At 36.0% G+C, this 13,469-nt stretch overlaps 1 protein-coding gene across 7 annotated transcripts in view; it reads left to right on the top strand.

The window, feature by feature from the left end:
• Nucleotides 1-13,121, top strand: part of TFDP3 (transcription factor Dp family member 3) — a 41,331-nt gene extending 28,210 nt beyond the window's left edge. For 4 of the 7 annotated variants that reach the window (XM_015277902.4, XM_015277903.4, XM_004938530.5 and 1 more), the window contains 8 exons: nt 3,689-3,810; nt 4,468-4,633; nt 4,814-4,960; nt 6,157-6,225; nt 7,525-7,676; nt 8,526-8,692; nt 9,303-9,384; nt 11,773-13,121. In XM_015277902.4, coding sequence (XP_015133388.1) covers nt 3,689-3,810; nt 4,468-4,633; nt 4,814-4,960; nt 6,157-6,225; nt 7,525-7,676; nt 8,526-8,692; nt 9,303-9,384; nt 11,773-11,920 — 1,053 coding nt within the window. In that variant the 3' untranslated portion in view covers nt 11,921-13,121. The remainder of the gene's footprint in view (nt 1-3,688; nt 3,811-4,467; nt 4,634-4,813; nt 4,961-6,156; nt 6,226-7,524; nt 7,677-8,525; nt 8,693-9,302; nt 9,385-11,772) is intronic. The other 3 variants (XM_015277904.4, XM_015277905.4, XM_046906675.1) reach the window with 1 other exon arrangement.
• Nucleotides 13,122-13,469: the final 348 nt, after the last annotated feature.

The following is a 13,469-nucleotide window of genomic DNA, read 5'->3' as shown; positions in this document are numbered from 1 at the left end:
CATTATCTTTATAACTGCTTATTAACGGTACTTTGAAATTCTTACCGTGCTCTGGTGTAACTGTCAGTTTGAGGAGCACAGTGAGGGAGGAGAGCAAAACCAAAACTAACAACAACAAAAAAAAGCAAAATAACAAGAAACCCACAAACCTCTACGCTCTCCTGTGTTCCTAATTGAACTGCAATATCTACGTTCAAGTACTGAGCTTCACGTAGTTTGAAGAGTCCCATGTGAGGCAGACTAAAGATTGTTGAGTAATGAAGTGTCAGTTAAACTGGAGATTATTCATTGCATGCATTTCCAGTGGCAATGGTGAATTCACTGCCTCCAGCAATTGCTTGAAAGGTAGAGTTTATTAAAATGAGTTTAACTGAATTTACCTCTTCAGTAGGAGATACTTTATCAATAAATATCCAAGTGTAGATTTGTTTGATGTTCTTTTAACTTAAATTCAGTAACTAGCAGTGGGAAGAGAATGTTTTTTTCTATAGATCACAGTGGCTTGTAGTTTCTCGTCTGGGCATTACTGTGAGACTGTGTACATACTTGAGTCGAAAATGAAGCGTTCTGTTTGGTAACTTACACAACTTCTCCTTAAGATATCAAAACCAAGGTTTGATAATGAAATGACAAACTATCTGATGCCTTTTTAAACTTTGAAGGTTGAGTAAATAAATGTTTACAGCCCTGTGTGTGTGCGTATGCACAAATTATCCATCTGTAAATTGTTGTCTTCATGGTTGGACTGGGTGGTCCTTTCCCAACCTTGCTGATTCTGTGATCACACGTTTCAATTGACAAATGCTCGTGTACTTTCAGTCTTGCATGGTAACATGAAATTGCTTCTCTTAATGGTGTCTTTCTTAGGATGATCACTGTGTGAAATTCACACTTGCAGTGAAGAATTTGTCAGCGTTTTAGGTCTTATTCTAAACATTTTTAGTAAGAACAAAGGTGACCCATATCAGAGCAAATTTGTATTGACTCTTAGCAGTACAAAATGAGATGTTTAGTTTTATGTTGGCAAAGAAGAGATGGAGTTCTTGATTGATGTGTATATCGAGAGAAATTTACACTGGCCTTATGATTCAGAATGATAGCAAGGTAGCAAGAAATAGCTAGAACCCTGAAAACTGGGGAGATAATATTTTTTTATTATTATTATTATTATTTTTATTTTATTTTATTTTATTTTATTTTGCCAATAAGCAAGATATTCTTGGGAAACAAGAATTGAGGATTTTCCTTCTGACCCTACTCAACTGTCTAACTTTTGGCTGGTAAAACCAGGTTTTCAATACTTAAATACTTAATTTTCTGAGCTTGTGCTCTTATTCAGTTGGTATTATTTATTTTTTCTCAGGAGAAAAATGTTGATGGTGACAGCACTGCAGTACAGTGAAGTGGATTGTGAAGACTGTCACACTGTTCTTTTCCATTTTCTCGATGTTACTTTTCTTAAGGAACTGAATTTTAATCTTGTTCTTTGTAGCTCTAAAAACATTTAAGAGATGTAGAGAAACAGTGGATTTCTACTTTGACCTCATTCTTTGCCTCTTCCCTCCCTGTTTTCCCTAAAATTCCATCCATATCTGTTCTATTATCCTCTATGATTCCATCCATAAGCTTTCATTTTAGGATGTTCCCAGTGTCCCAGTGACTTCATTCTACTGAACTGTTAGTGTTATTTTAATGCAAAGTCATGATCATCTGTGAACTTGGGAGTAAAACGTAGGGCTGTCAGCATTTCTTTTGAGGAGACAATAAGAATACCAAATAATTCTTAGACATATCTGAAACTCCAGGCTGTAGGGTCGTCCTTAATTATCAGTCCATACTTATTTAGCTTTGAATAAGACACTTGATATTGACATCCTCTTTGTTCAAGATTCTTCACATGGTTACAAGTAGAGGCTTACAAGTTATTTCTGGAATTCTGGAGTATTTCTGCATTTCATGTCCTTGAAATACTGAAAAGAAAATCTTGGATATTTGGAAACAGTGTAATACAGGTACTGATAAACGGCCTTGGAACCGAAAGTACAAATTCTAACCCTCTGTGGCATTCATGTTTGAAAACTGGTAGAAATGCAACTTTCAGCAAAAGAAGATCACCGATCTTTTTTTGCTGGCGGTCACTGTGAGAGTAATTGGATTTCAGACAGTTATTTAAAAAGAAAAGCAAGTAACCCAACATTGAAGTTCATTTTTGCCTGTAGGATTTATCTATTCCTCTATATTCTGTAGAGAAACAGAGTAGTCTTAACATATGATTCTTCATTATATGAAGTCTTCTCAATACTCAAGAGGAATGTTAGTTTTCTTAAGGATACCTACTGTATTTCTGAGTTTCTCTATCCCTCACATATATTATTTGCATAATACACGAACTTAGATCTGAGCCATACCCTTTATGTGAAAGCATGCGCTTTAAAAATATATATCATAAAAGCATATTATTCTGGATAGTTTGCAGACTTCTGTGAGATGGAGAGGGAATGCTGAGCAGCTTTGAATTTGCCAAACAGACTTTGAGTTTTCCACTGTAGCCTGTGGGGTTATCCATCCATCCATTTACTTCGTACTGCTGAATGTTTAACAGTAGTACTGAGCACAGTAGATTTCCAGCATTTACTGCTGCCAACTGATTGGTTTTTCTCTGAGCCTTGTAATTCTGCTCCCTCCCCTGTGCTGGCTCGGCCCCTCATCCTACTGCACAATCTTAGGAATTCTAGATGTGGCATCAGGGTGGTGGTGGGACTGTTTGTGGAATTGGGAAGCCAGGGCATAGAGGGGACCCTCTAATTTTGACCTCTTCAAGCAAGCTGTTAAGTAATCTCTTCCAGTCCCCTGTGGCTGCATCCTAAGAAACAGAGATTGGCTACTAGCTTTCCTCCATTCTCTTTATTGTCTGTGTTACGTGAATGGTGCACTGGTAGTCTTCCTGGCATTCTGAGATGTTGGTGAACCAGACTTGTTTTTTTTTTTTATGAGATTTGTGAAAGGGTTGCTGTCAGAATCACAGCTGGGTAGCTGCAGGAATTCCAGTTATCTAAGGGCAAAAAACGAATAAGTGGGATCAGACATTTAAAACGTGCCTGGAAGATGCTTATTCCAGCTCTTCTTAAAAATGTTCTTTCAGAAATGGCCTAACATGAGGTTAAAATAGCTGCAGGATAGCTATAGTTTCTCAGTGAGTGAGAAAGATAAACCTTTCTTTTTCTTCACTTCTAATGTATTTGTATTTTGTTTTAACTCTGCAGTGAGAGTGACTGCCTGTAGGAGAGAATTCCTTGTAACTGCACTGTTTTCTCTCAGCTTTTACTGATTTTCAAACCTTGATCTGTACATTTATATTTTAACAGTAATTTACAGCAGCATCTTTAGATGTAGTCTGGCCGGGCTTTTTGTTTTGTCTGGCTTAGATTTTGTCTAAATGAGAGTTGAATAATTGTAAGAAATCCAGTAAGCATGAAAAACTCATATTGGAAGGATAAAATATAAATGATTATTGCCTAAGGAGTGATTTAACCATGTGATGTGTGGTCTGAAGGCGTTCGTGCTAGTGTGTCTAAGTTGAAAGCATCTGTTACAAGTGTGTAAAAATAATGTGTCCTGAATAATGCAGCATCTGATTGTCTTGGGAGAGTTATGGTTATTTTCCAAATGATTTTTATCTTTGTCGTAGGTTATCGGTACACCTCAGAGACCTTCAGTGCCAAATACTATCCTGGTAGGAAGTCCACATACACCTAACACGCATTTTGTATCACAAAACCAGACTGCAGATTCTTCGCCGTGGTCTGCTGGGTGAGCAAAATAAAAGTTACAAAGGATCAATAAATTACTTAGAACTTCTGCTCTCAATGTTTGCTGTGATAGTGTATGTGCTCCTCATGCTAGCAGTGTGGGAAACACAGTCTGTTTACCTTCGAATCAGGAGCACTTAAACATTTAAGTGTACTGTACTAAAATCAGATACAGTCACACAAGAATGATGTGTCATAAAAGCAACTGGGATGTTCCTATGAACGCTGGCAGGTGTTCTCACATTGCTTACATTTCAAGAATTCAGCTCCTAAAAGGACATGGGAATTCATCTGAGTTGACTCCGTTTGTAGTTTCGCATTTCTGTTTTGCTGGAGTACGTCCAAAAATACACAGCATACTTCAGATTGAATAAGTATGTCCTGAGTTATCATTTGAGTTAAGAACTCGAGCCTTATTGGAAAAAAAATATAGATACAGTGATTGTGTTCTTCTGGTGTGTCTGAGCGGCAAGATAATAGAACCATTAGGTACTTTAAAGGGGAGAGGGTGGAATCACACAAAAATTGTTAGGAAGGGGAGAGGAGTAGAAAAAAAGGGAAGACCTTGGCTTTTCACAGCAGTGTGTCTGTATTTGAAAAAGAGATGTTAAGTATTCCAAAGTTCAAATCTTAAAAAACATATTATTCGTGTGTTTAGGAAGCGGAACAGAAAAGGAGAGAAGAGCGGCACGGGTTTACGTCATTTCTCTATGAAGGTTTGTGAGAAGGTACAAAGGAAAGGAACCACCTCATACAATGAGGTGGCAGACGAGTTGGTTGCAGAATTCACTACCCCTGACGATCACATTTCACCAAATGAATCAGTGAGTATATGGGAGGGCAGTTACATGTGAACTGAATGGGGACCCTTAGATTTCTTTTCCCATTGCTAAATTGAACAGTTCAGATAATAGCCAAGTTTACTCATTTGCTGTAATGTGTTTATTTTCAAGTGTTTCTGTCATTCGTCAGGTGTGTTTTTGATCAATGCACTATGTCTACAGCAGGCTTACGACCAGAAGAATATTAGACGACGTGTCTATGATGCCTTAAATGTCCTCATGGCCATGAACATTATCTCTAAGGAGAAGAAAGAAATCAAATGGATTGGTCTACCTACAAACTCGGCTCAGGAATGTCAGAATTTAGAGGTAAATGTATAGGAAATTCACAAGGGATTTGTTTGAATCAAAACTTGTTTTTATTCTACATGTGCATATGATCTTCTGAGATAAAAAGTAGAATAGTTTGGTCCCTTATGACTTTCTTTTTGATTTGTATTTACAGAATATGCATCTAAGCTTCCAGATTGCTTGAATATTTTTTTTTGAAGCAGTTCAAGTGGTTCTAATTAGAAGTAAATCAAAGTGAATGATTAATGTGTATTTCCAACATTACACTGGTAGTAATCAAGAGTCAGGAATACTGTTTTCTCTAGATGCCAGACAAATAATACATCTGCAGCAATAGATGATAAATGTCAATCAGTAGATGCAAACAGTGCTTGCTTCTACTTTATTGCTGTAGGTCGCTTTTGTTTCTGATACTTATGCATATACATCAACATTTTCTTACTGCAAGCCTTGGAAGTTAAAATGTTTAATACTGAATGCCATTCTCAAGCTTTAGCTGAATTTTCCCGTTGTGTTTATAAGCATCCTGAGAGTCCCACATTTGCATGATGGTGAATGTAAGATATTTAAATAAATCAATGTACTTTACCAGAAAAGAATGAGATTTTCGTGTTTGTTCTTCCTAAGTTCTTCAGTAGAACTTAAAAGCAGTGGAGAAGCAGACGAGTGAGAAAAACATTTTTGAATCTGTCTGCAGAGGGGGATGATTCTATGAAATGGTTTTTTTGCTATTGCTATATTTCTTTCAGTTAGCAGCATTATTGCTATTTAGATGAAGAAAATACAGCAGATCTAATTAGTGCTTAATACTTTGGGTATGTAAGCAGCTTCGTTTCTTTAAGCATCTTTCTCTTCTCCAATAGCTGCAATATCAGCAGGGCATACCAAGTAGATCATTCTGGTCCACATGCACTTTGCCTCCCTCATAGAATGTGGGTAACTCTTTGAGGCATAGCTTCCACTTACAAAGATGTTTTTATACTCTTCCTTATATATTTTACTTCATTCCTGGATGTCTTAGCTCTTCTCTTTGTTACAGTCTCCATCAGTAGTACTGATGTGAGACTTTGTAGATCTCTGCATTTTCTGCAGAATGTTAGTGACTGATGCACTTGTTGCCTTCATTTCTCTGGTATTTAAACAATTCAAGGGGAGAAAATGTTGAAAACGCTATTTAAAACCTACAAACTAATCAATTCGTTCTCTGTCTTAAGGTGGAGAAACAGAGAAGACTAGAAAGAATAAAGCAAAAACAATCTCAACTACAAGAACTCATTCTACAGGTACAGTCAAGGTACTCTTGTCTATAGGGCAAGGTAACTTACTTCTGTATTCCTGTTGTTTTGTCCCAGTGGGGAATGGGAGACCTCTAAGAAGGCTAGAGATGAATTTGGGGATAAAGGCAGCACTGGGACCGTGGTGGTGACTGTTGCTTCTGGCAAAGGCAGCAACCTTCTATCAGCTATGATGGGTTTTTTTCTGTAGTTGTATGTTTAAACAGAATTTATGCTGACCAGACCAGTAATTCATATTGTACTCCTTGGAATTGCCCAGTGAATGTTTTTCTGCAGTAGTCCTCAGATAAAATAGCTTGACTGTAATAGGTCATCTCTCATAATGATCTTTGTCCTGCCTTTCTTGAATGTTGCCGCCCCTGCCATGTAGGTGGCTTAATTGTATTGGAACAGTTGCTAAATTGCAACTTGAGCTCCTTCCCAGATTCCACCTAGTATTTTGTAGGAAGCAGTAATCCCCTAAGTCACTGTACTGCTGGTTCACTAGAGTGTATCTCTTAGTAGTTGTGTTATATATGCAGTAAGAATGAGAATCTCAGGAAGAGCATGCAGAAGGAAAAGACAGTTGTGGATCTGCAATTTCCTTAACTATCTGATGTTTATCAGCCTCCATTGGCTTTGTATTTTCATATTTCATTTAATTCCTGTTTATTTCATTTTGTTCCATGACCAGAAACACTATTTCTAGTTTGGAGGCTTAGCATAAGATGTTAATGTAGATTGAGTTTTAATAGTTAACTAGAGTAATTTTCAACTAGCAAACATAAGAACTGAAATACAGACGTTCCATTCATATGGAAATTCCATTCTGAGGAAATTTGAGAGTGAAGTTACAAATCATAGCTGAATGTTTCAGAAACGTAATATCATATATTCACATCCCAAACTGTTTTAAGCATGTAATTTCAGCAAAAATACAGTCTTAATAGGCCAACTATTGTTGTGGAATGTGACAGCTAGTAGGGAATACTAAACAAAGTGGAAGTATGAAGCTGTATGAAACTTGCTTCTTACAGTCGTTGTCTTCTCTCTCTGTCAAAGTTCTGTTCAAGGATCTGTAGTGATGAAGTTATTAGAAAATGCTTTTTTCCTCCTCAGTTAAGCTTTATCATGTTTTTAATACCACGATTTTTGCTTCTTTCTCGCATCTTAAAGTTCAGGATTGTGCTGAACCTTTTTTGTTCACTTCTCTGTTCGTGTGCTGCTGGTACTCACTGAGGGATTTTTTAGGTTAACTGAATCTTGAAGTTTTAATTCAGAGTTCCATATCACTATTGCTTTTTGTAGCAAATTGCCTTCAAGAACCTCGTTCAGCGAAATCGTCAGGCAGAACAGCAGGCAAATCGACCGCCACCTTCCAATTCTGTCATCCATTTGCCATTCATCATTGTGAACACCAGCAAGAAAACAGTGATCGATTGCAGTATTTCAAATGACAAGTGAGTTAACAAAGCTTTCTTTCTGTCTTTTGGTGCGGCTATGAGTTCTGTGTCTATACTGAAGAGTTAATCTACATTTGTTAGAAATGGAATACAAATAAATCGTGCCTTTTATAGATTGCCAACGTGCAATTAAACTTAGCAATGTTGAATAGAAACAGAGTTTTATAAAGCTTTGTAATAAACAGAATAATATTGTTCAGATTTAGTAACATAAGATTTATGAACTGTCCAGAAATTTTAATAGCCAAGTAAGGCATCTCTACTTAAGTTGTATACAAAGCTGCATTAGCAGGGAGTGTCAGCTTGACCCTAACATGAAATACAACCAACAGACTTGACAGTGTATTTTGTTTTTAGAACTGTTGTTCCTTGCTTTCAGTTCAAAAATCTAGCTTTTTCATCTAAGACTGAATGTAGTAGTGGTTTCTGCTTGCACTATTAGCTTACTATAAAGCTTAAAAAACCAAAACTTACTGCATGGTAGGCAGTCAGCTGTTGCCAGTAAAAAGAGGGGAATAGGAGAAATATTTATCAGTGTGCAAAATATTTAACTAAACGTTTAACTTTCAAGATCTGTTAAACATGTTAAAGTTGTATGTAGAGTGCAGGATTTTAATTTTAGTTGAGCTTAAGTTTAATTTTAGCTTAAGTTCTAATTTAAGGTTATTATGTTTGATCTTTAATTATTTGCTGTCGAATGCATATATCTTGAAAATTTTGATGACTTAAGAAGGTGTGTCACTAACACTGTGTTAAGCTTTTGAAGTTCTACAATTCCTGAAACTAGAAGTGTCTGGTAAGATAGTTAAAGCCATTCAAGCTAATTGAGACGTTTTTCCTCTACAGGTTTGAGTATCTATTTAATTTTGACAATACTTTTGAAATTCATGATGATATAGAAGTACTAAAACGAATGGGAATGGCCTGTGGGCTAGAATCTGGAAGCTGTTCAGCAGAGGACCTAAAAATTGCAAGGAGTTTGGTTCCCAAAGCTTTGGAACCATATGTGACAGGTTAGTTAGTGTAAGAAGAACTGTTTTGTTTTCCTTCTTTTTGGTTCCCTTTCCTTTTTTTTTTTATGAACAAAACTCATGGAAGTGTTTCAGCTAATTTCCGCTGGTTTGTGCTGTAGGGTTTATAAGTTTTCAAATGTTTGTGCTTTTTCATGTACTTCGGGGAATGAGTAACATTCTTAGTGAATGGACTGTTGCTGTTTGCAGCACCAGTTTTTGCGTTGCCCCATGCAACCTTTTCATTATGTAATTTGTTTTACTGGGTTTTTTTTTGTTTGTTTGTTTTTTGAGGACATTCCTTGTAGTTGATTCATCTGCAAAGGGAAAAGGTAGTAAGTGCAAACCTGGTCATGGCTTCATTTTATTTATTCATCTTCCATGTACAGGAATACTGAAGACATCTGGCTTGCTCACTTCAAAATAATGTTTATTTTGAAATGTTGCAGTCATTAGCTTGTTAATTAAGAAATGTTGGGTGTAGGGCGTCAATATGTTTCATTGGGTTGGCTGCAAGACTCATTCTCTGGACTCCAAAAAGAATAAAGCATTTTTATGAATTAGATAAGTGTGTTTGGAAGTAGTGTTGAGATACGTATGTTTGTTTTTACAGAAATGGCTCAGGGATCAATCAGCAGTGTATATGTCACATCTTCGTCAGGTTCCACATCAAATGGCACAAGATTTTCAGCCAGGTGAGATGGAATTATTGGTTGATTTTTTAAATCTGTGAGCATGAAGAAAAATTAACTTCAACTGGAATACTGTGTGAAACTTGTTATGCTTTGATTGAATGTTGTGCGGTGTGTGCTTGAGTTTATTCCCAGATATCACTTTTATTGACTATTGGTGTTTCTTAACAATGTCAATAAAGAAACCTTTTTAAAAATACTGGAAAATAATTGAGTAGACAGGTGTTCATTTTATTTAGATTTGAGTTTATGACAAGAAAACAGGTACTTCTAAGACCTAATCAGGGCACAGTTCTCACTCAGTTATTGGTATCTATGAACTTGAAACCACATCATACACTGGTAGAATGACAAGTCATGTCTTTCATGTAACTTTGTATAGACATTTGCTATTTCAGAGCTTAACTGATATTTTTTTCTCTTGCCATATAAGGCACTTTTTCCTTATGTAGTAACTACTGACAAGGTATTTTGTCATTGCATTGATCAGAAGTTTCTCTTGTGTGAGCTTTGAGTTGTTAAATGACTCAAATGTTATTGAAATGTTTAATGCTGTGAAAAACGCTTGAAAGATGTGAGTCAATTAGCTGAGCAAATTACCTGTATAAGCTCCATTATCTGACATATGTTTGTCTGATGGTGTATGGAAAGTTAGCTTGATATGAAAGGTCAGTTGCATTTGTCCTACTGTCATGCAACTAATCCAGTCTGGGCAATTTGAAATGAGGTGAGCACAAGTTACAGATTATGTAGGCTCTTTTCGTAACAGTGCCTTGTCTATTATTTGGGAAATTGCCATATTATTTAAATTCTTAAGGAAGTCCTAGGTTTTTGGCTATTTTTTTAAGTCATTTGTGTTAATATAAAATAACTCCTATTCTGATGGGATATTTTTAGACAAGGGAATAGAGTTTTATTTTTCTTTCTTTTTCCTGACGATGCTCTTCTGGTGGCTTTTACTCACCAGTCTGCCTTCCCTTAGAGTTGGAAGGAAGTCCTTCCTAAAGATAAAGTTTACTTTGAAAGTGTGATTGCATTACTCTTTTAAAGCATTATGTTTTCCAAAGAAAACCAAAAGAACTTTAGAGTTCAGTGACTGATTGTATTTCATTACCATAGTGAGAAACACTAGAACTCTTAGCACTTAACATTTCTTAGGAGGTTGGAAAAAGGTAGTGATTAATTATTGTTTAATTACTATACATATGTACGTGTTCCTGGCAGTAGGAAACTACAAAATGTGTAGCATGCCTGGTGCCAAAAATTACTGCCAATGCAAATAAAGGCTATGTATTTATTCAGTCAGCTCTCCTAAGAAAGCTGTCCTAAGACTGAAGATGTTGATTCCAGTGCCTACATCCCAGTCTCTGTGTCACTAGGATACTTAGGTTATGAAATTCACTTGTTTTTATCCTAACTAAAGTTCTTTTAATTATGTGGGAGATTGATTTTTGTTTTCAAACTTTGAAAACAGGGAAAATCTTTTCTTGGTCTACTACAGTTGACTTTGAAACCTTGGAATACTGGGGAGTGTGCAGTTAGCTAGTTGAACACCATTTCCAGGTTAAATAAAAAGGAAAGCCAAAACAAAGCACAGCATTTTCTTCAAGATTAGAGTAGAAATATAGCTAACATTATTGAAAGTAGCTTCACTTTGTGGAATGATGGACTCCCAAGCTTTTGAGTTAGCTCCATGCAACAGGATTGTGTGTGATTGATAATGCACGTTAAGCGGATTAAAAATTGACAAGCAAACGCATTTTTGAAAGCAGTTTTTAAGGATGATTATTTGTCAAGTTGGAGATGTTATTTCTGTGACTTGTAGAAAAATGTTCTTTCAAGAATTTCCAACTAAGAATGTAGAACTAAATAAAGGTAACAGTAGCAAACTTGAGAAAAATAGCAAGTAACGAGGAATGTTCTGACTACTGAAATAGAATACTTCTGGATACAGATAATTCATCTAGGAAAAAGAAATTTCCAGTGAAAAGTACAGTATGTAGCCATGGTAGCTGACCACATAATAACAAAGAATTAACCAAGAGAAGCTATGAATTCTTCATTTTTCAAATTCTTTGAATCAAGATGAGTGCTTTTGGAAGGCATAGGATTCACCTGGGGGGCTCATGTCAGGTGCTACAAAATATTTTGGGGTTATTGGGCATTACGTACACCTACTTCAAATGGAATCTAGAAAGCATATTTATGAAAGCACTTCTGAAAGGATTTCATCATCAACCCTGTGGAAGAAACATAATAAGAACCATTTCAAACTTTGTTAGTTTACAAAGTAGCAGTGGCATTAAAGAGATGGAGAAGCCATGTGATAATAAGCCCCGGTAATCTGGGAAGTATCATTAAGCACTGTCAACTGGACTTTTCTTGTTTTAGTGACTTTTCCAATGGTGGAGATGGGATGTTGGCTACAAGTTCCAATGGATCTCAGTACAGTGGCTCCAGAGTTGAAACACCAGTTTCTTATGTGGGGGATGACGATGATGACGATGACGACTTTAATGAAAACGATGACGACGACTGATGCCCTTTGCTTGTAGACTTGTTAAAATTCAGCAAGCTTCAGGAATAAATTGTTCTAGGGAGAGAAGTCTCAAATAACTTTGCCCCATCCCTCAAGGAAAACGTTGGTAAGCAGTTCTGAGTTTAGAAATGCACCTCTGATAAGCAAGCGAGGATTGTTTTATGTAGGATATTTTTAAATGTGGTGTGGATGTGTGTTTTTGATACCAGTGTGTTAATGCAGAGCCTTTATTTACTCTTGGTTTAGGGGTTTTTGGTTTATTGTTTTACTTTGTTTTGTTTTTGGGTTTTGTTTTTTTTTTTTTTTTACTTGAAGGAAAATGGATTTTGCCCCCAAATGTTCTTGCTGAGTTTGCTAAAGAAAATGTAGACACATCATTGAGAAATAAAATGCTGTCCTTCTGTGGAAAATGAATACACTGAATGGCAATTTATTTGGAGTGTATTTTGGTTATACCACTTTTCGAGGGATAGTGAGCTAATGTAGTAGTGTGTTTTTTGTTAACCATGCAGTGTCCAAAGAACCAAACAGGAAAGATACGTCCTACTTTTATACATGTTAAATTCCAGAAATGTTGTTGTGAACTAATTTTCCCTTAAATTATATCTAACATTATGATTCCATCGAGTTTATATACTTGTCACTGTATGTCGGGACATAAGAATTACAAACTTTTTGGCAAATGTTTACTGCCAGCTGGTGCAGCTATATAAAATGTCTTGAAGGTTTGGAATGATTTATTGCTTATGGTAAAATTTGCCTGATTTCTTACAGGCAGACTTTGGAAACTTTTTATTATATAGTTGTTTACATACTTATAAGTCTATCATATAAAGACATGTACTGAAACAAATGTTTGTATTTGTTTCATAAGCATCTTCCTGTAATCTATTATAAAGTTGAAATTAAATATAGAGAATGTTTTAAGTTTTTTAACTCAAAATTTGTCAATCATTTTTAATAGTTGGTTTTTATAAAAGGAATTTCAGGGCAGGTGGTAGTCTTTTTAAATTTATTCACAAACAATTAACTGCACAAGTACTGTCAGCTGCCTATTCTAAGACAGTAGTCTTTTTATTGAAACACAAATAAACTTTTCTGTAATATTTTATGGAATATAAAGAGACTATAATTGTTTGACTTGTTTAACCTTGGCACTGTTAGTTTTTATTAATAAAACGCGCATGGGCATTTTTAACAAGCTCTGTGGTTTTTCTAATTTTAGGGTTATTCTAGAACATGTCACTCCTCCTCATCACAAGACCTAGAACTGACTCTCTCAGAATACCGCATCTTCACTACAGAGGGTTCAGATGTCTTGTTTTAATTTAATGATTTCTCCCCGTAAGTCTTGATATCATACGGTGCAAAGAGCAGTATCATACATGGTGTTCTCTCTTCGTTCATGTCTTCCCACTTCAGTCCTGCTGCTCTTCAGAATGTCGGGCCAGTCTTTGTACTCCAATCCAGCTCCTCTGTTTAAAATCCCACATTTACTGTCCTAACTTTTCATCCCATATTCCCCAGTCCTCGCTTTCTGTCATACATT

The sequence above is a fragment of the Gallus gallus genome, chromosome 1, assembly GCF_016699485.2.
Source record: "Gallus gallus isolate bGalGal1 chromosome 1, bGalGal1.mat.broiler.GRCg7b, whole genome shotgun sequence".
Classification (NCBI taxonomy): Eukaryota; Metazoa; Chordata; class Aves; order Galliformes; family Phasianidae; genus Gallus; species Gallus gallus.
This window is presented reverse-complemented; position numbering and strand designations above follow the sequence as displayed.